This window comes from Ascaphus truei, chromosome 21, assembly GCF_040206685.1.
Source record: "Ascaphus truei isolate aAscTru1 chromosome 21, aAscTru1.hap1, whole genome shotgun sequence".
Taxonomy (NCBI): Eukaryota; Metazoa; Chordata; class Amphibia; order Anura; family Ascaphidae; genus Ascaphus; species Ascaphus truei.
Window position 1 is genome coordinate 2,637,921 of NC_134503.1, and position 26,048 is coordinate 2,663,968.

The following is a 26,048-nucleotide window of genomic DNA, read 5'->3' on the forward strand; positions in this document are numbered from 1 at the left end:
GATCATGTGTCTGGAGAACCCTTTGGAAGGGGATATCTCCTGTAATGTATGTATAATGCAGATTATGGCTGGCGCATCTCCCATCCCAATCACACACACTGGCACCCAATATTAAACACAGATGAGTACATGTGGGTTGGTTTTGATAAAGATCCCAAGGACTTATTTGAATTCACATCAGGGTGTCATAGATATGTCACATGGATGTCCCAAATACTTTCTGCGATTTCAGATCAAGGTATCGGGTTCTATGTATCAAGGCAAATGTAGTGTAAATCTAGCAGGAATGATCCCCTCCCGCTGCGCTCTTTCCTGGATATGTTTAACATGTCGGTGTCTTTATTTCAATGTCGTACTTGTGCGTGTTCTTGCGCTGTTGGGAGTGGTTTTGGGTGGGAGTAGGTGGAGTAAGGGAGGCGTTACATATTCTTACGTTGCGCTGGCTGGCAATGAATATGTAATATTGTGCTGGAGTGTAGCGCTGTATTAATCACGCCAAAAATGCTTAACAAGTCTCTGCTGAAGATGGGGCAAGCCATAAAAAGCTTCCAACTTTAACATAATACGTAAATATGTATCTTAACGCAAGGCATCTATATTGCTATTTCCTGCGATATTTGTAACAAACATGTTCCAATTTATATAAATCATAGTAGATTTTGGCAAAATTGGAAGAGACTGAAAGTGCATATATGATAATAAAACAAAACATTATACACTACAACACCTATTCAAAATGTGACCCTACATAGAAGATGTACTATATATAAACATGAGAACCACCCTCAGCCCTCTGCATCGGATCGCTTATTCCTCACCATGTCGTACGTGAGGCCGTATGCCTCCTGGTAGTTAAAAGCCTTGGCTGTGCCTGGCAGAACCGCCCTCTGCATTTCTGCTCCGCTAGCAACCAACCTAGAGGCAAACAGCGCCGTTAGAAACAGATCGGGGTGTATTACCAGGAGGCAGAGCGCAATCGGGCAGCGCCATTGGTAGGAGGACAGTCGGGGAGCAGTGAGAGAGTGAAGGGAGAGAGATAACCGCCATCCGGAAATAATGCATGTTGTGTCGTTTGAACCTTTTGGGGAACCTTGTTTGGAGGAGGATAAATCATCCTAGGGATACCGTATATGTTCCTCATATATACCTTACAGGCTCATATATACCTTACCGGTCGTAGGCACAGTGAGTGTTGGTGCTCACGGTGGTGTCTATCTCATCTCCAATGAGCCACTGGAGGCCGCCCGCGTGCCGGAGACGAATACTTGGCCAGTGTTTGTCTTTCACATAATTGCAGTCCGCATTGTAATCTCCCAAAATCAGGATATCCTGCAGAGGGGAGATCCTCCTAACCATGCCGCCAAGAGAAGGGCCTGAGAGTGTATAGGGTGGCTTGCAGGGTTCGGGTATTCCCTGTGTTATGTAGGTACACACGCTTTTAAGAGCTCTCTTATTCCAATATCTCTTACAGTTCGCAAACTTGTAAATGTGCCAAGCACCAAGTGTCTCCAACCTGGTTCTCCCACTTCACAGACTAGCACCTCTACCACTAGGGTAATAATTACAGCTAATCGCCTCGGACAACATCCAAATACCCAACAGAAAGCCCATCTATGACACACCAAGGCTCCCTGTTGGCACGGACCCAACCCAGCAAGACCTGCCTCACATAGTAGGGTCTACTGTATGTCTTGGGGGTAGTTCCTTCAGAAACTAGTTGCTTTTGGCAACTGCAAATATACAGTAAAAAGGACTCCGTGGGGAGGGTTAAACATGGAAGCCTAAATACAACCACCCTGGGCACCAAGGGAGATCACATTCCTCCTAACTATGGCGAAACAGGCAGAGGTTAGCTTACAGACCACTGCATGCAACTAAAGAGGCCGGGGGCGGGTGTAGCATGAAGGAGATTGATGTCTCTGCAGATGACGTCAACGGTGGAACATTTTTTAAAGACATTTCAACACAATCCCTGCTACAGCCCCCCTGCAACAGCCCCCCTGCTCGCTCCTTCCTGTCCTGGCACCCCTGAATGGGGAAATACCTTGCTTTTATACAGTAAGCTCGCCCAAGCAGGGAGGGTGATCTTTATTGTATCAGGACGGGGTGCGACGCCATTATATTCCATGTTATACGGTGCGTGCGTCACTGTCACTGATCCCCCCCGCGGTGTCGCCATGCGGAGAATGTTGGAGCCTTATAAATAAAAGATGATGACAATAAATCTACAAACCTCAGTGAGCGCACGCTGCTTTGCATCTTCCCACACGTCATAAAGGGCATCCACCTCCCGCACGGCGTAATCTGGGCTGGTGTGGATGGAAGCCAGGGTGAAATCCTTCAGCTCTGAGGAGCAAGCAAGACAAGGAGAAACCAGCTCACTGACCATGTAGACATGGGGTGGCCAGCTGCAGTCCTCAAGGGCCACCGGAACGTCAGGTGTTAAGGATATCCCTGCTTCAACACTGAGCCACTGATTGAGCCACCTGTGCTGAAGCAGGGATATCCTTAACACTTGACCTGTTGGTGACCCTTGAGGACTGGAGTTGGCCACTCCAGTGCTTGAGGCAAGGACCTTCTATAGTCTCAGTTTGTTTTAACATATATGTACTCATTGCTTTACGGGGGAGGGGAAGGCGAGTGAGAGGCGAGTGCCCACAGGTGGGCAAACACTATGGAACTCATACAATCCATGTAAGAATTATAGTGCAAGGAGACTTTGAAAAGTGAGTGTGAACAATGGCAGCTGTGGAATCCCGGAATGGTTCTTGTGTTGATTTCTTGATGAACTACTGTATATACCTTCCAAATTCTGAAAGTTAGTAAGCGCAGCATAATTATAAAGGTACGTGGATTTCATTTGCAGTTTTTAACGAGTCACACTTGTTTGCAGCACTTCAGCAGCACAATAAAATCACATTACACTGACACAACTCTGAATGATCTGGTTAGTGCTGCAATAAGATCAAGCAGAGGGAGAGTAACAAGCCAATAGCCTGCTACTATTGTGTTGGTGCTCCACCTTGTGGTGTGTACAGGTACAGCACCGCCATGATGGCATCCCAGAGGCCTCTCTGTCGCGCATGTGTGGGATGCACTTAATTAATAGGTTCTCTGAACTGTGCACCATGTGTTACTCCAGGCAGCTGCTGGCATTTTTATCTTGGCTTTTTAGAATGATTTCACCCTTTTCCCTTGGCAGATTATCTTTATACAGCTATCACTAAGGACAATGGTTCATAACTAATACACTGTAATAAGCATTGTTTGCCAGCAGGGCTTCCAATACTCCAACTGGATCAAAAATGCGTTGTTTCGTTGTTTATTTTAAAGCCCTGTATTTTATCGTATGTTCATAATAAATGATGTTTTATTTCTTACATAAATCGTCCAATTAGGTGAGAGAGTGCTACTTAATTGGGGTTCCTTTTTCTCTTTATTTTTTCTATAGTTGCTGAGCATGTGTGGGGGGCTAGTGATGGCAGTATAGGGTAGACCTGATCCTTCAGTTTGTCTTCATCTGCAATGCCGGGGAATCTGCGTTACACATTTCGTGACAATGACATATCTGGATAATTCATGTGATTTAATCCATTGCAGATCTCTCTGGCTCTGAATGGGTTAAGGTAGTGGTCACTAGAAATAGATCCTCCGGTTCCAGAATAGGTTACCAGAGTCACTTCATCTCCCTGTATATTAGATTGTAGGCTCTTCGTGGAGGGGGCTCCAGCTAGATGATGATGATGATGACGATGATATTGGAGCATGTAAGGAAAGCCTGTATCTGCGCCTATATTCGCCAGTATACCAGTAGTGAGAGAAGCGAACCGGGCCACAAAGGGCTCCCGTATGAATGTGTCCGTCCCGCAGTTTTCACAGCCGTCATCGTAGTGGTACCACTGTGTTGGCTTTAGGATATCCTCCCTGCAGAGGTAAGACATGGGTGTAAGAAGAGTGGACAATGAACCGAGGTCATCACACCCTCTCCATCTGCTCCAAGCTTTTCTACTGGGATGGGCCAGCCTGGCCAACTAAACCCTTGGAGCCAACCCATCATCAGTATTGTCCAAAAACGCTCTGCCAGGACAGGTAAGCAAATCTACCTATTTCATTTTTTTTTTTTTAAATCTGTCTGTCTGGTGTTGTTATCTGACCACCTCGGCGGCTCCCCACTCAAAGCAAGGCCTGAGCCAGCTCATGTTTTTAAATGTCCTAACTTCAGTGAAACAGCTGGACCGGCTGTAACCTGTCCATGGGATCTGAAGACAGGTGGCAAACGTATGAGAAGACCCTCTACTCTCCATTGTCCATGGCTACTGTAGTGTACTGAAAGAAGAATATATTTCAGATAAAGACCACATCCATGCCACAGTTGGAAAGACATATTGGAGATGGCGTGAAGAGGCAGCCACTCACAATGAATAGGTGGCAGCCGGGCCCCACACCCACCTGTATATATAGGCATACTTCTCCCGGTAAGAGCTGCGCCCCAGATGATCAGAGATGAGCACATTGTAGTGTAACCCGGTGGCTCTGCAAATTGGACAAAGAGTAGTGGGACAGTAAGTAGACGTGAGACAATTTGACCAATTATGATGGACACATCCACCCAATGTATGCGTTAGAACCCCAACTGAAACTTATATACGCATAGTAGCATGAAACATAGCAAAAGGAAGACATAGATTTAGGGTCGACAGGTATCTTCCATCACCGGAGGAAGTCTTTCATCACCGGAGGGAGTATTCCATCACCGGAGGGAGTATTCCATCACCGGATGGAGTCTTCCATCACCGGAGGGAGTCTTCCATCACCGGAGGGAGTCTTCCATCACCGGAGGGAGCATTCCATCACCGGAGGGAGCCTTCCATCATCGGAGGGAGCCTTCCATCACCGGAGGGAGCCTTCCATCACCGGAGGGAGCCTTCCATCACCGGAGGGAGCATTCCATCACCGGAGGGAGCCTTCCATCACCGGAAGGAGTCTTCCGTCACCGGAGGGAGTCTTCCGTCGCCGGAGGGAGCATTCCATCGCCGGAGGGAGTATTCCATCACCGGAGGGAGTATTCCATCACCGGATGTAGTCTGCCATCACCGGAGGGAGTCTTCCATCACCGGAGGGAGCCTTCCATCACCGGAGGGAGCATTCCATCACCGGAGGGAGCCTTCCATCACCGGAGGGAGCCTTCCATCACCGGAGGGAGCATTCCATCACCGGAGGGAGCCTTCCATCACCGGAGGGAGCCTTCCATCACCGGAGGGAGCCTTCCATCACCGGATGGAGCCTTCCATCACCGGAGGGAGCCTCCCATCACCGGAGGGAGCCTCCCATCACCGGAGGGAGCCTTCCATCACCGGAGGGAGCCTCCCATCACCGGAGGGAGTCTTCCATCACCGGAGGGAGCCTTCCATCACCGGAGGGAGACTTCCATCACCGGAGGGAGTCTTCCATCACCGGAGGGAGTCTTCCATCACCGGAGGGAGACTTCCATCACCGGAGGGAGTCTTCCATCACCGGAGGGAGTCTTCCATCACCGGAGGGAGCATTCCATCACCGGAGGGAGGCTTCCGTCACCGGAGGGAGTCTTCCGTCACCGGAGGGAGTCTTCCGTCACCGGAGGGAGTCTTCCGTCACCGGAGGGAGCATTCCATCGCCGGAGGGAGACTTCCATCGCCGGAGGGAGACTTCCATCACTGGAGGGAGTCTGCCATCACCGGAGGGAGTATTCCATCACCGGAGGGAGTCTTCCATCACCGGAGGGAGTCTTCCATCACTGGAGGGAGCCTTCCATCACCGGAGGGAGTAATCCATCACCGGAGGGAGTATTGTGACAGGTGACTGCTCATTAAACATGGGTCTTAATGTTAAATACATGTTGATGGCACCTGCAGTGTCGCTGGGAATATTCAGGTTCAGTTAGTGCTCGGTGTTTAAATCTATATTTAGATTAATATGATGACATTTTCCTCATCAGTACTGCTCAGGTTATCATAGAGATCCAGATAATTGTGACAGAATTAAGATCGTCATTCATGTTACGTCTTTAACCAACTACATCAATAGCCTGATAAATAGTTCTGTTTTAATTTACATTCATTTAGAAATTAATACTTATTTTTTAAATTAAAATGTTGCGCCTTGTGATGTTTTGATCAATATTCAGATTGAACGCACAGGCCACTCACACGGGGGAGCAATGCTGTCCCTAAATTAATAATTAGTTTGGCATTCTGATTATTTACATAACTAATGCGATTGGCATTTATTTAATTCAGTAGGGCAGCCACATTATTATTATTATTATTATTATTATTATGTCGGGTTCAGCATTGTGTTCTTGTCGTTTTACATTTTGGAAACCTTCTTTGGACTCTTCCCTCCTCGCCAGAATGTTCCTAATTAAAATATTTTGCGATAACACTGAGCATTTCGATGACAGTGACGTTCCTAACCCTCTGTCCTGGGACCTCTCCTTTTCTCTTCTATATCACTTGGTGACCTCACCCACTCTTTAGACCTTCTGTGTCGCCTCTATGCCGATGATACGCGGATATATCTACCCACCCCGACCCTCACTCCTGCAATCCAGTCCCAAGTCTCGGATTGCCTCCTGGTCATATCCCTGTAGATGGCGCTCCGCAGCCTCAAACTTAATATGTCTAAAACTGAGCTCCTCATATTTCCACCTTAATCTGGCCTAATCCTGTTTTTTGATCACTGTAAACGGTTCTAACACCTATCCGGTCGCCAAAGCGCGATGCCCAGGTGTGACATTTGGCTCCTCCCTTTCCCTTCTCCGTTCATATTCACGGCATGGCTAAAACTTGTCGCTTTTCCTCCGTAATATTGCCAAGATCTGTCCTTTCCCCTGTTAAGATGCCTGCCCGTATCCTCTCCCGTCTGGATTATTGTAACATACGGATAACAGGCCTCCCGGCCTCACAACTTTCTCCATTGCAACCTATAGAAAATTCTGCCGCTTGAATAATTTAACTTTCTCCCAAAACAGCCTCTGCGCATCTCCTCCTCTAAATCCCTCCCCTGGCTTCCCGTCAAGTTTCGGATCGGCTACAAAGTTCTCCTCCTTCCCTTCGAGGCTCTCCCCTCATCTGCTCCACCCTACATATCAATTTTGATCGCTCGCTGTGCCCCTGCTCGTCTCCTGCGCTCTACCTGCAACCCTCCTTGCCCGGCTCTAAAGAAGTTTACATCAGATGGGCAGTATACTCGGCACTGCTCAGTCTCTCATACCTTTTCAGGATGCGGGATGCAGTCGGAGCATGAATATACAGATAGAACAATACGGGAGCCTCGAGCTTTTACAGTATACAGGCGAGCTTTGTTTAATTCTCTACATACAACATGTGCTTCCCTTCAGACATGAACCGGTGGCAAATCATATGGTTACTCGGCACTTCTTCCCTTTGTAGCTCCGACTCCTTAACTAGGGAGGTACTTATACTTCTGTCCCTTAGTATTGGTTAGACTGGCAATCTCCCGTATAGCACCAATAACTCCCCATCTTACGTGGTCCCATGGGGCGGGCGTGCGCTCTGCTTCCTAGGGATCAGTATCTCGTCACCCTGTGCACCGTCCACCTTGTCCATGCATATTGGATCGGGAGTTTACTAAGGACCTGCCAGTGCGGCCGATCCGATTTATGTTCCGCAGCTACTACCCCGAGAACTCCTGCTGAGCACACGCTCACTCCTCTTCCCGAATGAGTACAATCTTGGGCCTTTACTATAGGCGCTAATCACAGGGGCACGTTCCCTAACTGAAAACAATAAAGGTGAGAAGACCTCATTGATACATCTACCTATACACTTCCACATACTTACATGACTTACAGCGAGGCCCTCTCCAACTGCCACTCTCAGGGAACCTGGTTCTAGAACATTCTGGGGAGCTATATATACCCTCCCATCTCCTTATGATGACATCACTGGTCACGAGACCTACTGGGGAGAGGCTATCCTTTCTGCAAGTCATTCTTCATCACATGATGGGAGGGGAGTGAGCGGAGTGAGCCCACAGTTACCCCATTAAGAATGATAACCCCTTATTTATTTATTTATTTATAAAATATTTTACCAGGAAGTAATACATTGAGAGTTACCTCTCGTTTTCAAGTATGTCCTGGGCATACTAGTAGTCCACAAATGGGGGCTACATACCAATAACTTTCTCCTCTCGATCCGTTTCACCTCTACGGCTCTTTTGCCTTAAACCTTTCCCCTCACTCTCCCTTACCTGTGGAACTCCCTCACACTCCGTATACAGCAAGCACCTTCTCTCCCTCACTGTCCCTTACCTGTGGCACTCCCTCACACTCTGTATACAGCAAGCACCTTCTCTCCCCTCACTGCCCCTTACCTGTGGCACTCCCTCACACTCAGTATACAGCAAGCACCTTCTCTCCCTCACTGCCCCTTACCTGTGGAACTCCATCACACTCCGTATACAGCAAGCACCTTCTCTCCCTCACTGCCCCTTACCTGTGGCACTCCCTCACACTCAGTATACAGCAAGCACCTTCTCTCCCTCACTGCCCCTTACCTGTGGCACTCCCTCACACTCTGTATACAGCAAGCACCTTCTCTCCCCTCACTGCCCCTTACCTGTGGCACTGCCTCACACTCTGTATACAGCAAGCACCTTCTCTCCCCTCACTGTCCCTTACCTGTGGCACTCCCTCACACTCAGTATACAGCAAGCACCTTCTCTCCCCTCACTGCCCCTTACCTGTGGCACTCCCTCACACTCTGTATACAGCAAGCACCTTCTCTCCCTCACTGCCCCTTACCTGTGGCACTCCCTCACACTCAGTATACAGCAAGCACCTTCTCTCCCTCACTGCCCCTTACCTGTGGCACTCCCTCACACTCTGTATACAGCAAGCACCTTCTCTCCCCTCACTGCCCCTTACCTGTGGCACTCCCTCACACTCTGTATACAGCAAGCACCTTCTCTCCCCTCACTGTCCCTTACCTGTGGCACTCCCTCACACTCAGTATACAGCAAGCACCTTCTCTCCCCTCACTGCCCCTTACCTGTGGCACTCCCTCACACTCAGTATACAGCAAGCACCTTCTCTCACTCACTCTCACTTACCTGTGGCACTCGCTCACACTCACTATACGCCCAGCACCTTCACTCCCTCACTGCCCTTTACCTGTGGAACTCGCTCACACTCAGTATACAGCAAGCACCTTCTCTCACTCACTGCCCCTTACCTGTGGCACTCCCTCACACTCCGTATACAGCAAGCACCTTCTCTCCCTCACTGTCCCTTACCTGTGGCACTCCCTCACACTCCGTATACAGCAAGCACCTTCTCTCCCTCACTGCCCCTTACCTGTGGCACTCCCTCACACTCAGTATACACCGAGCACCTTCTCTCCCTCACTGCCCCTTACCTGTGGCACTCCCTCACACTCCGTATACACCCAGCACCTTCTCTCCCTCACTGTCCCTTACCTGTGGCACTCCCTCACACTCAGTATACACCGAGCACCTTCTCTCCCTCACTGCCCCTTACCTGTGGCACTCCCTCACACTCTGTATACACCCAGCACCCTCTCTCCCTCACTGTCCCTTACCTGTGGCACTCCCTCACACTCAGTATACAGCAAGCACCTTCTCTCACTCACTCTCCCTTACCTGTGGCACTCGCTCACACTCACTATACGCCCAGCACCTTCTCTCCCTCACTGCCCTTTACCTGTGGAACTCGCTCACACTCAGTATACAGCAAGCAGCTTCTCTCACTCACTGCCCCTTACCTGTGGCACTCCCTCACACTCCGTATACAGCAAGCACCTTCTCTCCCTCACTGTCCCTTACCTGTGGCACTCCCTCACACTCCGTATACAGCAAGCACCTTCTCTCCCTCACTGCCCCTTACCTGTGGCACTCCCTCACACTCCGTATACAGCAAGCACCTTCTCTCCCTCACTGCCCCTTACCTGTGGCACTCCCTCACACTCAGTATACACCGAGCACCTTCTCTCCCTCACTGCCCCTTACCTGTGGCACTCCCTCACACTCCGTATACACCCAGCACCTTCTCTCCCTCACTGTCCCTTACCTGTGGCACTCCCTCACACTCAGTATACACCGAGCACCTTCTCTCCCTCACTGCCCCTTACCTGTGGCACTCCCTCACACTCTGTATACACCCAGCACCCTCTCTCCCTCACTGTCCCTTACCTGTGGCACTCCCTCACACTCAGTATACAGCAAGCACCTTCTCTCACTCACTCTCCCTTACCTGTGGCACTCGCTCACACTCACTATACGCCCAGCACCTTCTCTCCCTCACTGCCCTTTACCTGTGGAACTCGCTCACACTCAGTATACAGCAAGCAGCTTCTCTCACTCACTGCCCCTTACCTGTGGCACTCCCTCACACTCCGTATACAGCAAGCACCTTCTCTCCCTCACGGTCCCTTACCTGTGGCACTCCCTCACACTCCGTATACAGCAAGCACCTTCTCTCCCTCACTGCCCCTTACCTGTGGCACTCCCTCACACTCAGTATACACCGAGCACCTTCTCTCCCTCACTGCCCCTTACCTGTGGCACTCCCTCACACTCCGTATACAGCAAGCACCTTCTCTCCCTCACTGCCCCTTACCTGTGGAACTCCCTCACACTCCGTATACACCGAGCACCTTCTCTCCCTCACTGTCCCTTACCTGTGGCACTCCCTCACACTCAGTATACACCCAGCACCTTCTCTCCCTCACTGTCCCTTACCTGTGGCACTCCCTCACACTCAGTATACACCGAGCACCTTCTCTCCCTCACTGTCCCTTACCTGTGGCACACCCTCACACTCAGTATACAGCAAGCACCTTCTCTCCCTCACTGCCCCTTACCTGTGGCACTCCCTCACACTCAGTATACACCGAGCACCTTCTCTCCCTCACTGCCCCTTACCTGTGGCACTCCCTCACACTCTGTATACACCCAGCACCTTCTCTCCCCACCTTTAAGGGAAACCTAACCTCTCAAGTGAAGCATTTCAATAGCCTAGACCAGGAGTCGGGAACCTGCGGCTCCGGGACACGCAGCTCTTTCCGCTCCTAGTTGTGGCTCTCTGCAGGTTGCGCCCTCCTCCTGCCGCCTCTCTCCCTCACTATCCTGGCGGGGCTGCGGGGGGGGGGGGGCCCTGCCGGCGCTGGTTGGGCATCTTGATGCTGCCGAGCCCGAAGTGCGTGTCGCAACTTCCGGCGTGAGCCGACGTCGCAGAGGCCGGCAAGCAGCTGGGAAGACGGGCTCGGCAGCAACAAGAGGCCCGACCAGCGCCCCCTCCGCCAGTTTAGTGAGGGTGAGAGGTCTAATGTAAGTGTATATATGTATATATAATGTGTATATTGTGGGGTGGGGGGGGGGTAGTGTGTGTATTGGGGAGGGGGGGTCGTGTAGTTGTTTTTTTGGAGGTAGTGTTTGTGTGTATTTGTAAATGAAAAAGAGTTTTAGTGGTATACGCGCTCAAGCGCTGGATCCGTGACGCGTAGATGCACTCAATATTACCCATAAGCAGAGGCACAGGGCATGAGGCCAGTGGTATATAATCAGTAGAAATAGCAAATGTGACTCTCGAGGTATGAAGTCCTTTAAAGAGACAAAGTATCGCTGAAGGATTAATAATCCCCCAAACTGTGTGACTGATACGAGGCAGTATATAGTGTCCTGAGTCCGTGGGGGGGGGACACGCACTTAATATTACCCCAAACTGTGTGACCAATCCCAGGCAGTATATAGTGTCCTGAGTCCGTGGGGGGGAACATGCTTAATAATGCCCCAAACTGCCCCTCAGTGTGCAGGCAGCATGGGAGGGTATCGCTGTCACACACTGCGGGAGCTTCCAAAGTCACGCCCCACAATGCCTTGCTGCTACTGATGCAAAGCATTGTGGGCAGTGACTTTGGAAGCTCCTGCTGTAAGTGACAGCTATCCCCCACACAGTAAGGTGCAGTTTGGGGTCCTACTACGTGCGCAGCCCCCACCCGGTCTCAGGAACCCCCTTTACTGCCTGGGACCCGTATATATTTTTTACGAACCCCTTTGAGACCCCCCCCCATGAAACTCCTGTTGGGAATCACTGCTCTACTTACCAGCCCTATGATCACTTTTATATATACAGTATTCGACCCAATGCATATTAAATAAAGCTACGCACGCATTCAGCTCCTGGACAAGGCGGGTGATCGCGGTGTCATTGGAACTCCTCACCTCCTGGATTGAGACAAGGTCGTATCGCCGTAAAATCTGCAGTAAGAAAAGAAGGCGAGACAAACAGAAGAGCCACAACATACTGGCCAGCACGCCGGGGCTGTTTTCAGGGACATTTGAGCTCGACGTACAGCTGATTTCTAAATTGTCCACTGCTGTGTTATAAAGCTAACGGGAAACATGTTCAGGGATAAAGTCAAAATAGGATAAATTTTTCAACTATAAATAAGGCAAGCATAAACACACAGAGAGAGTTTCACTGCATGGTTATAGATCAGAGGTGGGGTAACTCCAGTCCTCAAGGGCCACCAGCAGGTCAGGTTTTATGGATATCCCTGCTTCAGCACAGATGGCTCAGTCTTCAAGCTGTAGCAGGGATATCCTAAAAACCTGACCTGTTGGTGGCCCATGAGGACAGGGGTTGCCCCACCCCTGTTATAGATACTGGCCGGGGAACATGAATCCGCGATGCGGGACATCGCGCCCGATCTTGTGGTGACTGCCATTGACTTGAATGCCCGTCACCGCCAGATGGAATGTGATGCCCCGCATCGTGGATTCAAGGCTCCCGGCCATTGTCCCGGCTGTAGCGTGTGTTCAAGAGAAGAGGTCATCTTGCCTGCAGAGGAAAACTTCCCTTAACAAATTTCGATTCACCTTTAGTAGGGTGACAATATTTGTCCTGGCAAAAAACGGGACAAATGTCACGCATGCGCGAAGAATGCCTGTTGACTGCACATGAGCAACCGGTAATTGCCGGCTGCTCGTGCGCATGCGCTATCGGAGCTTGCCTGTCACGCATGTGCATGAGTGATTGGCAATCGCCGATCGCGCTGTTGCAGTCGGCAAATTGCCGACCGCGCATGCGTGGCAAAACGAGATTGAAAAACCGGGACGGCACCCCAAAAAGTCGGGACAGAACCCTAAAAACCGGGATGGTCCCGGCTAAACCGGAACATCTGGTCATCCTACCTTCAGTCAAATTTACTAATGCACCAGTGAGAGTGGAATGGACACACGCAGAACTTGGAAATCATAATAGTTATCATCAACAAGTCCTTCCAAACGAGGGACCTCAACCTGAGCATGAGCCAGGACGCTTACCTGGATCAGGATGCCTAGAATATCAGGGTCAGTGACCTTAGAAATGCCAAAATTCTGGATGTTGAAGGAGGCGATTTTGAAGGCAAAACTGGCCTGCAGAAGGCAGGCTGCCGCGGCCAGCAGGAGTAGGGCTGTCATGGCTCCCAACTGGGGATGGAGAAGGACGGGTTAGTCCCAGGGCAAGCAAGATCATGTCCCAAGGATTTTAGCATCTCGCGCTGTCATGTTTCTCAGGAAAGCTTTGCAGCAGGAAACTCCTGGAAGAACAGACTCTCAAACCACCAGGGGTTAAATGAAGAGTGCCAAAACGGCACGTTCGTGGGCTAAAAAGAAATCGGGAAAAGCGCAGCCTCCATAGATAAAGATAAAGCAGTCAAATGGGCATATGGAGTGGCACTCACAAACATAGGTGTGAAGAAAGCGCTTAGCTATACTGGGGATGTCGCCAAACTTAAGTCGGATGATGGATGCTGACCGCGTGCAGTTCCGTGGCTGCAGTGTGGTCGCTGCCTCAGACACTGTGCATCAGACCCCCTTCCCGCTTTGTGTTCCACGCATCTGCGCTCCAACTGGAGTCCTTCCCGTGCGCAGTCCAGGCATCTGTTTCCGGTTAATTTCAGAGGCTTCACAAGACGTCCTCAATCCTGGAGAAGACCCCCTCCCTACAGCTTCCGTAGCGCCTGCTACTTCCTCAGGGGGACAACTGATATTTTAAGGATCCCACGTTCCTGGATCATTTAGACCTCTCATTTATGCGTGTCGGAAACTTACTAGTAATGTCTGGAAAATGACCGGTGAATATTTCCATGTAGCGATGGGTTAAAATGCTATTGGAAATGTGGTGGCACTAAGCCTGAGTTACTGAGCGCTCTATAACACTAGTGTTTATAACCATTGCACTGAGCAAGTTCCGGGTCTGCCTGTCCTCTCCGGGCTGGAAAGTTCTGCCCACCACTGGCTCAAGGTGACCCCTAACTGGCTCAGATCCTGGACATCTCCTCCTGTTAGATTATTAATCCCAGGTGATGATAGTCCTGCCTTCAGTTATGGATGTGTGGGTTGGGATAAGGCCAGCGAGTTATGGGTGTGTGGATAAGGCCAGATGATGGTCCTTGTGCCTAAACCCCCTACCTTAAGCCCTAACGCTACCATCCCCTACCCTAACCTCTAAAACTTCTTAAATTAACCCCCTACCCTAAACAGTAATAAAACTTACCTTAGAAGCAACCGGCGGTGGAGATTCCAGCAGACGATCTTTGCGGCGGAGGGTCTGCGGTGAAGCGTCAGTGGCCATTTGGTCACGACGAAACAGCCGCAACCAGATGTCCCATTCCATTCCCTGGACCCTCACCATTCCTTTCCCCGGTCCCTCACCATTCCGTTCCCCGGACCCTCACCATTCCGTTCCCCGGTCCCTCACCATTCCGTTCCCCGGTCCCTCACCATTCCGTTCCCCGGTCCCTCACCATTCCGTTCCCCGGGCCCTCACCATTCCGTTCCCCGGGCCCTCACCATTCCGTTCCCCGGACCCTCACCATTCCGTTGCCCGGACCCTCACCATTCCGTTCCCCGGTCCCTCACCATTCCGTTCCCCGGACCCTCACCATTCCGTTCCCCGGTCCCCCACCATTCCGTTCCCCGGGCCCTCACCATTCCGTTCCCCGGGCCCTCACCATTCCGTTCCCCGGACCCTCACCATTCCGTTCCCCGGACCCTCACCATTCCGTTCCCGACCCTCACCATTCCGTTCCCCTGACCCTCACCATTCCGTTCCCCGGACCCTCACCATTCCGTTCCCCGGACCCTCACCATTCCTTTCCCCGGTCCCTCACCATTCCGTTCCCCGGACCCTCACCATTCCGTTCCCCGGTCCCTCACCATTCCGTTCCCCAGTCCCTCACCATTCCGTTCCCCGGACCCTCACCATTCCGTTCCCCGGGCCCTCACCATTCAGTTCCCCGGTCCCTCACCATTCCGTTCCCCGGGCACTCACCATTCCGTTCCCCGGTCCCTCACCATTCCGTTCCCCGGGCCCTCACCATTCCGTTCCCCGGACCCTCACCATTCCGTTCCCCGGACCCTCACCATTCCGTTCCCCGGACCCTCACTATTCCGTTCCCCGGACCCTCACCATTCCGTTCCCCGGTCCCTCACCATTCCGTTCCCCTGACCCTCACCATTCCGTTCCCCGGTCCCTCACCATTCCGTTCCCCGGGCCCTCACCATTCCGTTCCCCGGGCCCTCACCATTCCGTTCCCCGGTCCCTCACCATTCCGTTCCCCGGTCCCTTACCATTCCGTTCCCCGGGCCCTCACCATTCCGTTCCCCGGACCCTCACCATCCCGTTCCCCGGACCCTCACCATTCCGTTCCCCGGTCCCTCACCATTCCGTTCCCCGGTCCCTCACCATTCCGTTCCCCTGACCCTCACCATTCCGTTCCCCGGACCCTCACCATTCCGTTCCCCGGGCCCTCACCATTCCGTTCCCAGGACCCTCACCATTCCATTCCCCGAACCCTCACCATTCCTTTCCCCGGACCCTCACCATTCCGTTTCCCGGGCCCTCACCATTCCGTTCGCCGGACCCTCACCATTCCCTTCCCCGGACCCTCACCATTCCGTTCCCCGGACCCTCACCATTCCATTCCCGACCCTCACCATTCCGTTCCCCGGACCCTCACCATTCCGTTCCCCGGTCCCTCACCATTCCGTTCCCTGGTCCCTCACCATTCCGTTCGCCGGACCCTCACCATTACGTTCCCCGGACCCTCACCATTACGTTCCCCGGGCTCTCACCATTCCGTTCCCCGGACCCTCCCCATTCCGTTCCCTGGACCCTCACCATTCCGTTCCCCGGACCCTCACCATTCCGTTCCCCGGTCCCTCACCATTCCGTTCGCCGGACCCTCACCATTACGTTCCAATGGACCCTCACCATTCCGTTCCCCGGGCCCTCACCATTCCGTTCCCCGGACCCTCACCATTCCGTTCCCCGGGCCCTCACCATTCCGTTCCCCGGTCCCTCACCATTCCGTTCCCCTGACCCTCACCATTCCGTTCCCCGGACCCTCACCATTCCGTTCGCCGGACCCTCACCATTACGTTCCAATGGACCCTCACCATTCCGTTCCCCGGGCCCTCACCATTCCGTTCCCCGGACCCTCACCATTACGTTCCCCGGACCCTCACCATTCCGTTGCCCGGACCCTCACCATTCCGTTCCCCGGTCCCTCACCATTCCGTTCCCCGGACCCTCACCATTCCGTTCCCCGGGCCCTCACCATTCCGTTCCCCGGTCCCTCACCATTCCGTTCCCTGGTCCCTCACCATTCCGTTCCCCTGACCCTCACCATTCCGTTCCCCGGACCCTCACCATTCCGTTCCCCGGTCCCTCACCATTCCGTTCCCTGGTCCCTCACCATTCCGTTCCCCTGACCCTCACCGTTCCGTTCCCCGGTCCCTCACCATTCCGTTCCCCGGACCCTCACCATTCCGTTCCCCGGTCCCTCACCATTCCGTTCCCCGGTCCCTCACCATTCCGTTTGCCGGACCCTCACCATTCCGTTCCCCGGTCCCTCACCATTCCGTTCCCCGGTCCCTCACCATTCCGTTCCCCGGTCCCTCACCATTCCGTTCGCCGGACCCTCACCATTCCGTTCCCTGGACTCTCACATTCCGTTCCCCGGACCCTCACCATTCCGTTCCCTGGACTCTCACATTCCGTTCCCCGGACCCTCACCATTCCGTTCCCCGGTCCCTCACCATTCCTCTCCTGGAACTAGATTCCACATTTCTCCGTCTCCCTTTGCAGCTCATGGGATTCATATCTCCCTAGTTTAGCTGCCTGTTATTTCCCTGTCCCAGAAGCTAGCTGCATGTGAAAAGGCAACATTTCTGTTACATGTTGTTTACACAGCCTGTGTTGGTTGCCTGCAATCTCCTATTCTCCTAGCTGAGAGTGGGCTATTCCTACCCCCCCCTGTCCTTGCTGACAGTTAGTATAGTCTCACTTCCCATCTAGTGCGACCCTTGCCCCTCACTTCCTTTTCACGCTGGACTCTGAGTGAGTACCTGCCTGCTATTTGCCCCAGCAAGGCCTTTATGTTTTTACACTGCCTTACCTTGATACACTGCACTTCAGACAGAGAAGCCCTCTCTACCCAAAATACATCTGCAAGTACCTTTCTTCCTGTGATTTTCCCTCAATAAAACTAAGAAAGACAAAAGGACTTGTTGTGCTTTGGAAGAGGGAAGGCACGAGTTAAGCTTACTGGAATCATTCATACATCATTCGTGACCCTGGTTCCAGGAAAATTCCGTTCCCCAGACCCTCACCATTCCATTCTCGGGTCCCTCACCATTCCATTCTCGGGGCCCTCACCATTCTCTTTCCCACTTCCATCACTACGACACTGATTTTACACACCCTCTCTGCTTTATCCTACAGGCACCCATAGTCTCCCTTGATGCGACACCATATACATTTCCCACCATATCCACTTTAAGGCGATCCCACTAAATACCTTGGGGCAGGGGTCCCCCACTCCAGTCGTCAAGATGCACCAACACATCAAGCTTTCAGGATATCCCTGCTTCAGCACAGGTGGCTCAGTCTTCGACTCATGGGATAGGACAGGGGTGGCCAACTCCAGTGGCCACCAACAGGTCTGGTTTGCAGGATATGCCTGCTTCAGCACAGGTTACTCAGTCTTCGACTGAGTCACTGATTGAGCTACCTGTGCTGAAGCAGGGATATCATGAAAACCTCTGGCCTGTTGGGGGGGGTGGGGATATTGAGGACTGGAGTTTTGCACCCCTGCCCTAGGGGATTTAGTGGGATCACCTTAAAGTGGATTTGGTGGGAAAGTGTGAATGTATATTGTGCCATAGGGGCTTATTCTATATCCACGGGAGCAGCCAGACTGTGCTGCACCAGTTATGTCCTTGGGAAAGGCAGGAGGGGCCACCGACGGGGCGTGTATTTTCTGACTTAAAATACATTATTTGAAAACAAATCTACAGTGCCCAATTCCTTGCTTTTTTTAATTTCACCAAAATGGGGAATTTCATCCGTAAACGGTCCAATCGCTCTCTTTGTACTGTGTGTATGTGTGTATGTACAGTATGCCTTTATTTATATAGCGCCACTAATGTACATAGCGCGTGACAGCAGTAATACACACCGACAATCATATAAATACCAAATAATACAAATAACACATAATGGGAAGAAGCGCTTCAGACATAAAAGTGACATTTAGGGAAATGAGTCCCTGCCCCGAAGAGCTTACAGTCTGCTTGGCAGATATAGAATAAGTCCCTTATTTTGTAAGCTCAATGGACCGCACCCACACTGTTTTCATTTGTTCCTGTATTGACACCGTGTAAGTACAGGAACGTGTACGGTACTATAGGATGTAAAGCACTATATATAGGATTGAAAATTACACCATTAGAACTCAGGAACAGATCTCCGCTTATCATTCATGTAGAAAACTGTCTAAAGCTGTTTTTTTGCCCTGTTAAAGAACAGAACTGCCTGACCCCGCAGAGAGGATAGAGGGAGAACCCCGTGCACCTGGAAACAAAGGAGTTACCTGCAGAATTCCCAAATCCCAGGTAGATACAGGTAGATGGGTAAGGCGAAGTCACACGATGCGTGTTGGGTGTTGAGTGCCTTCTATATAAGGTCCAGCTAAGCCGTGAGAGAATAAAACCTTTTCCCACCTGCCTGTTTTTCTCCTTCCCTTCTTTTCCCCCCCCCAGTAAACAACTAAATTAATCAATGTTGTGGAGGTCATTGTGACGTGGCCAGGGACCAGCAGAATAAAGGTTAATCCCGGCCCTGCCGTCCTTTCCTGGGGGCTCATCTGGCCCCCAGATCCCGACTTACCCCGGTTTAATATCCCTGGTTGCCACTTGCACAGCCTGTAACTGTAATTCTTCATTCCTGTGTGTTATAAGCTGTATATCCAAGTATAAACGTGTGATTGTGGACAGTACTATATAAAGCATCGCCAAGGCCTCTGGACTTGCGGGGGCGAGAAACCCTCTGTGCAGCCGTGTGTCCGGAGAACAAGCTGGGACTGGAGGGGGAGGGGAGGTTGAGGGAAGAAAGGGAGAGTGGCTGGGGGGGCGCGGATCAGGCCAGGCCATCTGCCCGAAAAGCGGAGCATTCGCCTGTTCCCCCAGATATGGCGGCACCAGCCCAGCGGGGGATAACCTGTCGGACGGGGAAGCCTTTGCCGAGCTCCTGCTGGTAGGCACTGCTCCCGTTGGCCTGTTCATATCACCCTCCCTGCCTTTTAACCTTGCCTCCGCTCGCCTCCAGCCCTGATTGGCCAATGCAGGCGAGCCCTGGCGTCCTGTGCAGCAACCGCGCTGTAATAGATTGCGGCCCCGTCTACCATGATTTCCTATGGCAGCGGGGAGTCTGTAAGGGGAACCCGATCAAAGTGCCAGGTCTCATTCTGATCCTGACGTGGAGGTGGACTAAGCGGTGTGCTCTACGGCAGGGGAGCGCAAACTTTTCCTGCTGCGCCCCTGTCTGCTTTCTCCGGAGCTCGCGCCCCCCCCCCCCTCCTCCCTGGCAGATGCGTCAAATGACTCTCTGGGGTCACGTGACGTAATTTGCCGCCGTGCTGCCATGGAGACGCGCCACAGCTTCTGAATTCCCGATACGTTTTCTTGTTGCAGAGGCCTCACGCGGGACCTCTGCAACCGCCCGCGCCCCCCCGGACAAATCTCCCGCCCCCCCATGGGGTCCGCGCCCCCCAGTTTGCGCACCCCCTGCTCTAAGGCTGCGCTGGAGACACCTGAAAACCAGGCTGGGAGCCTACCCGAGCGGGAGATTTAAAAGTGCTTTGGGACTGTAAGTCGCCGGAGAAGCGAAGAGCAGGACTTTTAAGCGAGGAATTTGAAAGTGTTTAACCGCATATTGCACCAGAGAGGTCTGGACGGTCCCTGCCCTTACAGAAGTGGAAGCAAACCCCGGGTAAGCCTTTGTAGGGGCACCTGGCACCTATGTAGCTAGGATTCCCCCCGTATTCCCTGTTTTGGCGAGTGTAAGCTCTGGTTGTGATTTGTGTTGTTTGCTCGCTCCGGCCAGAATAAATACTCTTTATTGGTCCTGCCTGGTGCCTTGATCCCGGTGTGAAGTTCTGGTCTCCCGTGACCATAATAAAGCTGATTTTGGGCAGACCTCTTAACGCTATTCCTGCAAGGGAGAAGGAGCGGCTCAGTGAGTAACGACACTGACTGGCACTGAGTTTGGAGCAGGGGAACATAGTTCAATTCCCGGTGTTGGCTCCTTGTGACCTTGGGCAAGTCACTTTATCTCCCTGTGCCTCAGGCACCCAAAAAAAAACATAGATTGTAAGCTCCACGGGGCAGGGACCTGTGCCTGCAAAATGTCTCTGCAAAGCGCTACGTAAAACTAGCAGCGCTATGCAAGAACACGCTATTATTATTAAGGTGTTTAAAGGACTCTTGTTCCTGATGGTAATGCCACAGGAATCTAAGAAACGAGGATCAATATGTGATCTTGGGCGGGTCACTGTATCCGCCCTGTGAATCAGGTCTTAGCTTTGAATGGTAAACTAATTGGCGCATGCATTAATTTTGCTGTGCATATCCTCATATCATTCTGACATTCTGCTGCCTGGGAGGTACGTGACAGTTTGACAGCTGTGTCCCCTCCGTGGAACTCCCCACCTGGCATTGTCCTCGGAGTGCATCTTACTTGGACCATTGTAGAGTAAATTCTGAAGGTTCTCCGTATTGATATTTTGAGCCCCAGACTTCCTGGACTTCCTACGATTGGATGCTTGAAAGTTTTGGGGTTCAGGGCGAACTGCGAGTCATTTATTTTTCCAACAGTGCCAGTACGTGGCTTTCTGTCTGCACCAGCCCAGGACCATCCTTGGATTGTACAGTTATGATCTGTATACACTGTCCCACCTGCCCTAAAACGTAAACCTACCTTTGCTAAATAGTTGAAAATGGAGCTAGAATGGTGCAACTTCTCCCGAGCCAAAACTGTGTTCCTTTTTTGTTTTTTTTTACACATTTTGATTTCTTTTATTACATTTGAAGCGTACGTTGTGATTAACCGTTGTGGGATGGCAAAATATGGCCGTCGGGAACTCTCATAATTGCCAGGTTGGCACTGGGAACAGATACTCTACAAGGTGCCTGAAGTTGGAAGTATTCTGGCGGCTATGAGGTTTTATTTGTAATACAAAATACTTTAGGACAGGGGTGCGCAAACTAGGGGGTGCGCCCCTCAGGGGGAGCGTGAGATTTTTCTGGGGGGGGTGCGGCGCTTACAAAAGCCCCGCGCTCTTCCCCAAGGCATTTAAATGAAATGCCGGGGGCAGCGCGAGGCCTCTGAGATTTCTTACCTTGTCTCCGATGGCATGTCGCTGCGGGGTCAAGTGATGTCACATGACCCCCGTGGCGTCATTTGACGCAGGAAACAAGGTAAGGCGGGGGGAGGAGAGCAGGCAGGGGGGAAAGTTTGCGCACCCCTGCCTTAGGACTTGGGAGTTATCCTAAATTATAAAATCATTTGAAACATATTAGCACAGGTAGCACCTTTTTGATACTAGCATCCATGATCTAGGCCTAGGAGGAGTGGGGGAGGGGGGAGTTAGAGAGGAGGAGTGGGGGAGTGGGGAGTTAGAGAGGAGGAGTGGGGGAGGGGGGAGTTAGAGAGGAGGAGTTAGGAGGGGGAGAGTTAGATAGGAGGGGAGAGAGTTAGAGAGGAGGGGGGACAGTTAGAGAGGAGGGGTGAGTTAGAGAGGAGGGGGTTGAGAGTTAGAGAGGAAAGGGGAGAGTTAGATAGGAGGGGAGAGAGTTAGAGAGGAAGGGGGAGAGTTAGAGAGGAAGGGGAGAGTTAGAGAGGAGGGTGGAGAGTTAGAGAGGAGGGTGGAGAGTTAGAGAGGAGGGGAGAGAGCTAGAGAGGAGGGGGTGAGCTAGTGAGGGGGGGAGAGCTAGAGAGGAGGGGGGAGCTAAAGAGTAGGGGGAGAGCTAGAGAGAAGAGGGGGTAGTGTTTGAGAGGAGGGGGAGAGTTAGAGGGGAGGGGGAGCTAGAGAGGAGAGGGAAGTGTTAGAGAGGAGCTAGAGAGGAGGGGGAGTGCTAGAGAGGAGAGGGAGGAGCTAGAGAGGAGGGGGAGAGCTAGCGAGGAGAGGGGAGAGCTAGCGAGGAGAGAGAGGAGCTAGAGAGGAGAGGGGGGAGCTAGAGAGGAGGGGGGAGCTAGAGAGGAGGGGGGGAGCTAGAGGGGAGGGGGGGAGCTAGAGGGGAGGGGGGGAGCTAGAGGGGAGGGGGGAGCTAGAGAGGAGAGGGGGGAGAGCTAGAGAGGAGGAGGGAGTGTTAGAGAGGAGGGGGCTAGAGAGGACGGGGGAGAGCTAGAGAGGAGGGGGAGAGCTAGAGAAGTATATCCCTAGTGTGCTTTCTCTCCTTACTGGACTACAATCTGGTAAATTGCCTATATACACACACACACACACACACATACATACATACATACATGTGTGTGTATATTGATTAGTCCATGCAATGTATGTGTTGCCATAACTACCACCCTGATTACACCTCAGTCACTACCTGTGCATGCATTCTGTCTGTATCCATGGTGACTGAGCTGAAAACTAAGGCTCATCCAATGAGAAGCGGCGGGGGAGGGGCGAATAAATAGCGTAGCTTTTCTAGCCAATGAGGAAGGGAAGGGCGGAGTCTGACGCGATGAGGCTGTCTACCAATAGGAGCGCAGGAGAATGGCAGCTTGAGCCAATGGGAGCCCCGTCCCGAGTAGCGGGAAAAATGGCGGGAGTCCTAGAGCTGGGGAAGGCTGCCGCGCTGTATCAGCGCCTGACGGTGAGCGTGACCCGGCAATGTGACGCGTGACACTGAGGGGGGGGGGAGGTTATAGTGAGTGCTGTTACACGGAGGGATAATAAAATATGGCGTCATGTGAGGGGGGGGAGAAACTGCTGTCACATGTGAGGGGGCTCCGGGTGTCACCTGTGCAGCCCCAAGCACCGGGGAACACAGTGTCATGGTGTTGGTTGAATTTCAGTTACAGTATACAGAGTATTTATGCTTCCCCCTCCCCCCGGTATGGCTCCAATTATCTGCCCCCCCGGGGTACGGCGCTGATTATCTGACACCCCCCCCCACCCTCTGAGTACAGCGTTGATTCTGACACCCCTCCCCCGCCCCCCCCCCCCCTCTGGATACCACGTTGATTATCTGACCCCTGGGGTATGGCGCTGATTATCTGAACCCCCCCTGGGGTATGGCGCTGATTATCTGAACCACCCCCCCCCCCTGGGGTATGGCGCTGATTATCTAACCCCCGGGGTATGGCGCTGATTATCTGAACCCCCCCTGGGGTATGGCGCTGATTATCTGAACCACCCCCCCCCTGGGGTATGGCGCTGATTATCTGAACCCCCCCTGGGGTATGGCGCTGATTATCTGAACCACCCCCCCCTGGGGTATGGCGCTGATTATCTAACCCCCGGGGTATGGCGCTGATTATCTGAACCCCCCCTGGGGTATGGCGCTGATTATCTGAACCACCCCCCCCCCCTGGGGTATGGCGCTGATTATCTAACCCCCGGGGTATGGAGCTGGGTATCTCACCTCCCCGGGGTATGGCGCTGATTATCTGACCCCTGGGGTACGGCGCTGATTATCTGACCCCCCCGGGATACGGCGCTGATTTAGCCCTTGTGGCTTTTTTCCTTCCTCTGCAGGAGCTGTCCTGTCCGTCTCTCAGGGGTCTCTATCTGACCGAGCCGCAGAGTATGCAGGATTTGCTGTGCACCCCCTCAGTCCATCGCCTGGACATCCTGGAGTGGATGTGCTCACGGTAATCCTTGCTGGGACCTCCTGATTCGTGCTGTTCCCTGTACCCCTCTCCAGCAGAAGGGTTTATGGGTATGGATGGGACCTGAGAGGGGCCAATCGCTCAGGGAACTAAAGTGCACTAATAGTGACCTGTGTCCACAGAGCAAGTAGCAAGTATTCTCGCCTGGTGGACAAACCAGTTTGACTATGGGGAGATGGGGTCTTTATAGGCTAAAAGGGGACAAGGATCAACTCTGGGGTCCCCCCCCCCCAGGACAGCTAAGCATGCCATTTATTTATTTTTATTTTTTGTAAAGGATTTAGAGCAGATGGGACTACGAAAAATACTAAACTAGTTATATTTTGGCATGATTACACGTATTCAAGGAATCCACTTTAGATTGTTTAATTATATTAACTTACTAAAAATTGTAATTGTTCCCGTTAATCCTCAAGTTGTAAATAAACATCACATACAATACGTGTCTGACAGCTTTGCAGTTACAGTGGAAGTGTGAGGCACAGAATGTCATAATAATAATAATAAGTCATTTCTCTGTTCTATTTGCCTCCTTCTTTTTAATAGATGTAATAATCCAGGCTGTTGTATTTTATTACACCAGGGTACATTTATATGTTAGGAGATGACACACGTATTTAGGTTTATTTATTCATATCGGTGTTTGTACAAAGTGCTTTAAATCTTCAACAGACTTTACCCTCCTCTTCAAGACCAATTATCCTCTTTGAAAGAATCTCAAACAGAGGTTAAAGCAAAAGGTATGTATACTCTTCTTTATATAGCGCCAACAATACGCAGCGCTTCGCAAAATGACGACAATGCAAGGTAAAATAAATGGCGAGCTGTGGGGATAAGCGCAACAGGTAAATGACAGCATAAGGTAACGGGAAACCCTGCCCCGTAAAGCTGACAATCTAGTTGGGAGGCATACAGACAGTACGTGTAAATACTAGTACGGAGAGAAAATGTGTATTTGTCTGGTGTAGAAGTGACTGATATTCAAATAAGTGTGAACACATTAACCACCAATTTACTGTCATATTGCAGCTTTAGTTCATGTTTGAAGTTCCCTCCACTCTCAATGTGAACGTGCAGCATTGTATAATTATACAGTACTCATAAACGCCTTTATCTGAAGCCCATATGGTGAGGTGGGCTAATGTGCAGTAACCCTTGCCAGATCTGCTGTGTTAGGCTAGTGACCATCACTCTAGGCCATATTAATGGCAGACTCCTTTGCGTGGCACTAAAGAAACACACTAAATTACAATTAAGTGCTTCATTAGTATTGACTAAAATATTACTGTTAGGACATGACGACGATAAACGGACAAAACAAAATCAATTAAAAATGTTGGAGGGCGTGTGGGCGTAATATGTACTGCTGAACAAGCTAATTAGCAGTGTGCGTAAACTTATAGTATAAATAGCACCTTAAAGCTTATGATCTGTACAAATGGTACATATAATTATCTAAATGGATATATAGTCGTATAGCCAGTTCGTATCCTATCACTAATGAGATGATGGATAGTAAGTTATACTTGAACTGTGAGATAATCAGTATATCATGTATTCTTCTGTATAGTATCAGAATAGTAACCCAGACTTGTAAGTAGGGTAGAACCTCTTACCATTAAACTGTTACAAAGTGAACTGTTTAGTTGGGTTTGTACTCAGAGTGGCACTTCAGTAAGTTTAAGAAGTAGCTACAGTAGCACTTAGCATCAATGTTGATGTTAACACTGGCAGCAGTGTAAGTAACCCTGTTAGCTGGTATCAATAGTTGAGAATATATCATTTGCAGTTAGTATAACAAGAGGGA

The 26,048-nt window shown here is 51.4% G+C and overlaps 2 protein-coding genes across 13 annotated transcripts in view; one reads left to right on the top strand and one right to left on the bottom strand.

Moving 5' to 3' along the window:
- HAUS7 (HAUS augmin like complex subunit 7) overlaps positions 1-26,048 on the top strand; it is a 69,348-nt gene that overhangs the window by 37,242 nt on the left and 6,058 nt on the right. For 3 of the 9 annotated variants that reach the window (XM_075578408.1, XM_075578410.1, XM_075578413.1), the window contains 2 exons: positions 24,108-24,223; positions 24,914-24,981. In XM_075578408.1, the coding sequence (XP_075434523.1) occupies positions 24,108-24,223; positions 24,914-24,981 (184 nt within the window). Of the gene's footprint in view, positions 1-18,875; positions 18,977-22,772; positions 22,826-22,854; positions 23,224-24,107; positions 24,224-24,913; positions 24,982-26,048 lie in introns of those variants that run through there. The other 6 variants (XM_075578409.1, XM_075578411.1, XM_075578407.1 and 3 more) reach the window with 5 other exon arrangements.
- Positions 1-26,048, bottom strand: part of APEX2 (apurinic/apyrimidinic endodeoxyribonuclease 2) — a 112,620-nt gene that overhangs the window by 904 nt on the left and 85,668 nt on the right. For all 4 annotated transcript variants that reach the window (XM_075578401.1, XM_075578405.1, XM_075578404.1 and 1 more), the window contains exons 7-13: positions 13,348-13,494; positions 12,191-12,279; positions 4,450-4,533; positions 3,809-3,924; positions 2,234-2,346; positions 1,172-1,329; positions 819-915 (exon numbers count right to left, since the gene is read on the bottom strand). In XM_075578401.1, the coding sequence (XP_075434516.1) occupies positions 819-915; positions 1,172-1,329; positions 2,234-2,346; positions 3,809-3,924; positions 4,450-4,533; positions 12,191-12,279; positions 13,348-13,494 (804 nt within the window). The remainder of the gene's footprint in view (positions 1-818; positions 916-1,171; positions 1,330-2,233; positions 2,347-3,808; positions 3,925-4,449; positions 4,534-12,190; positions 12,280-13,347; positions 13,495-26,048) is intronic.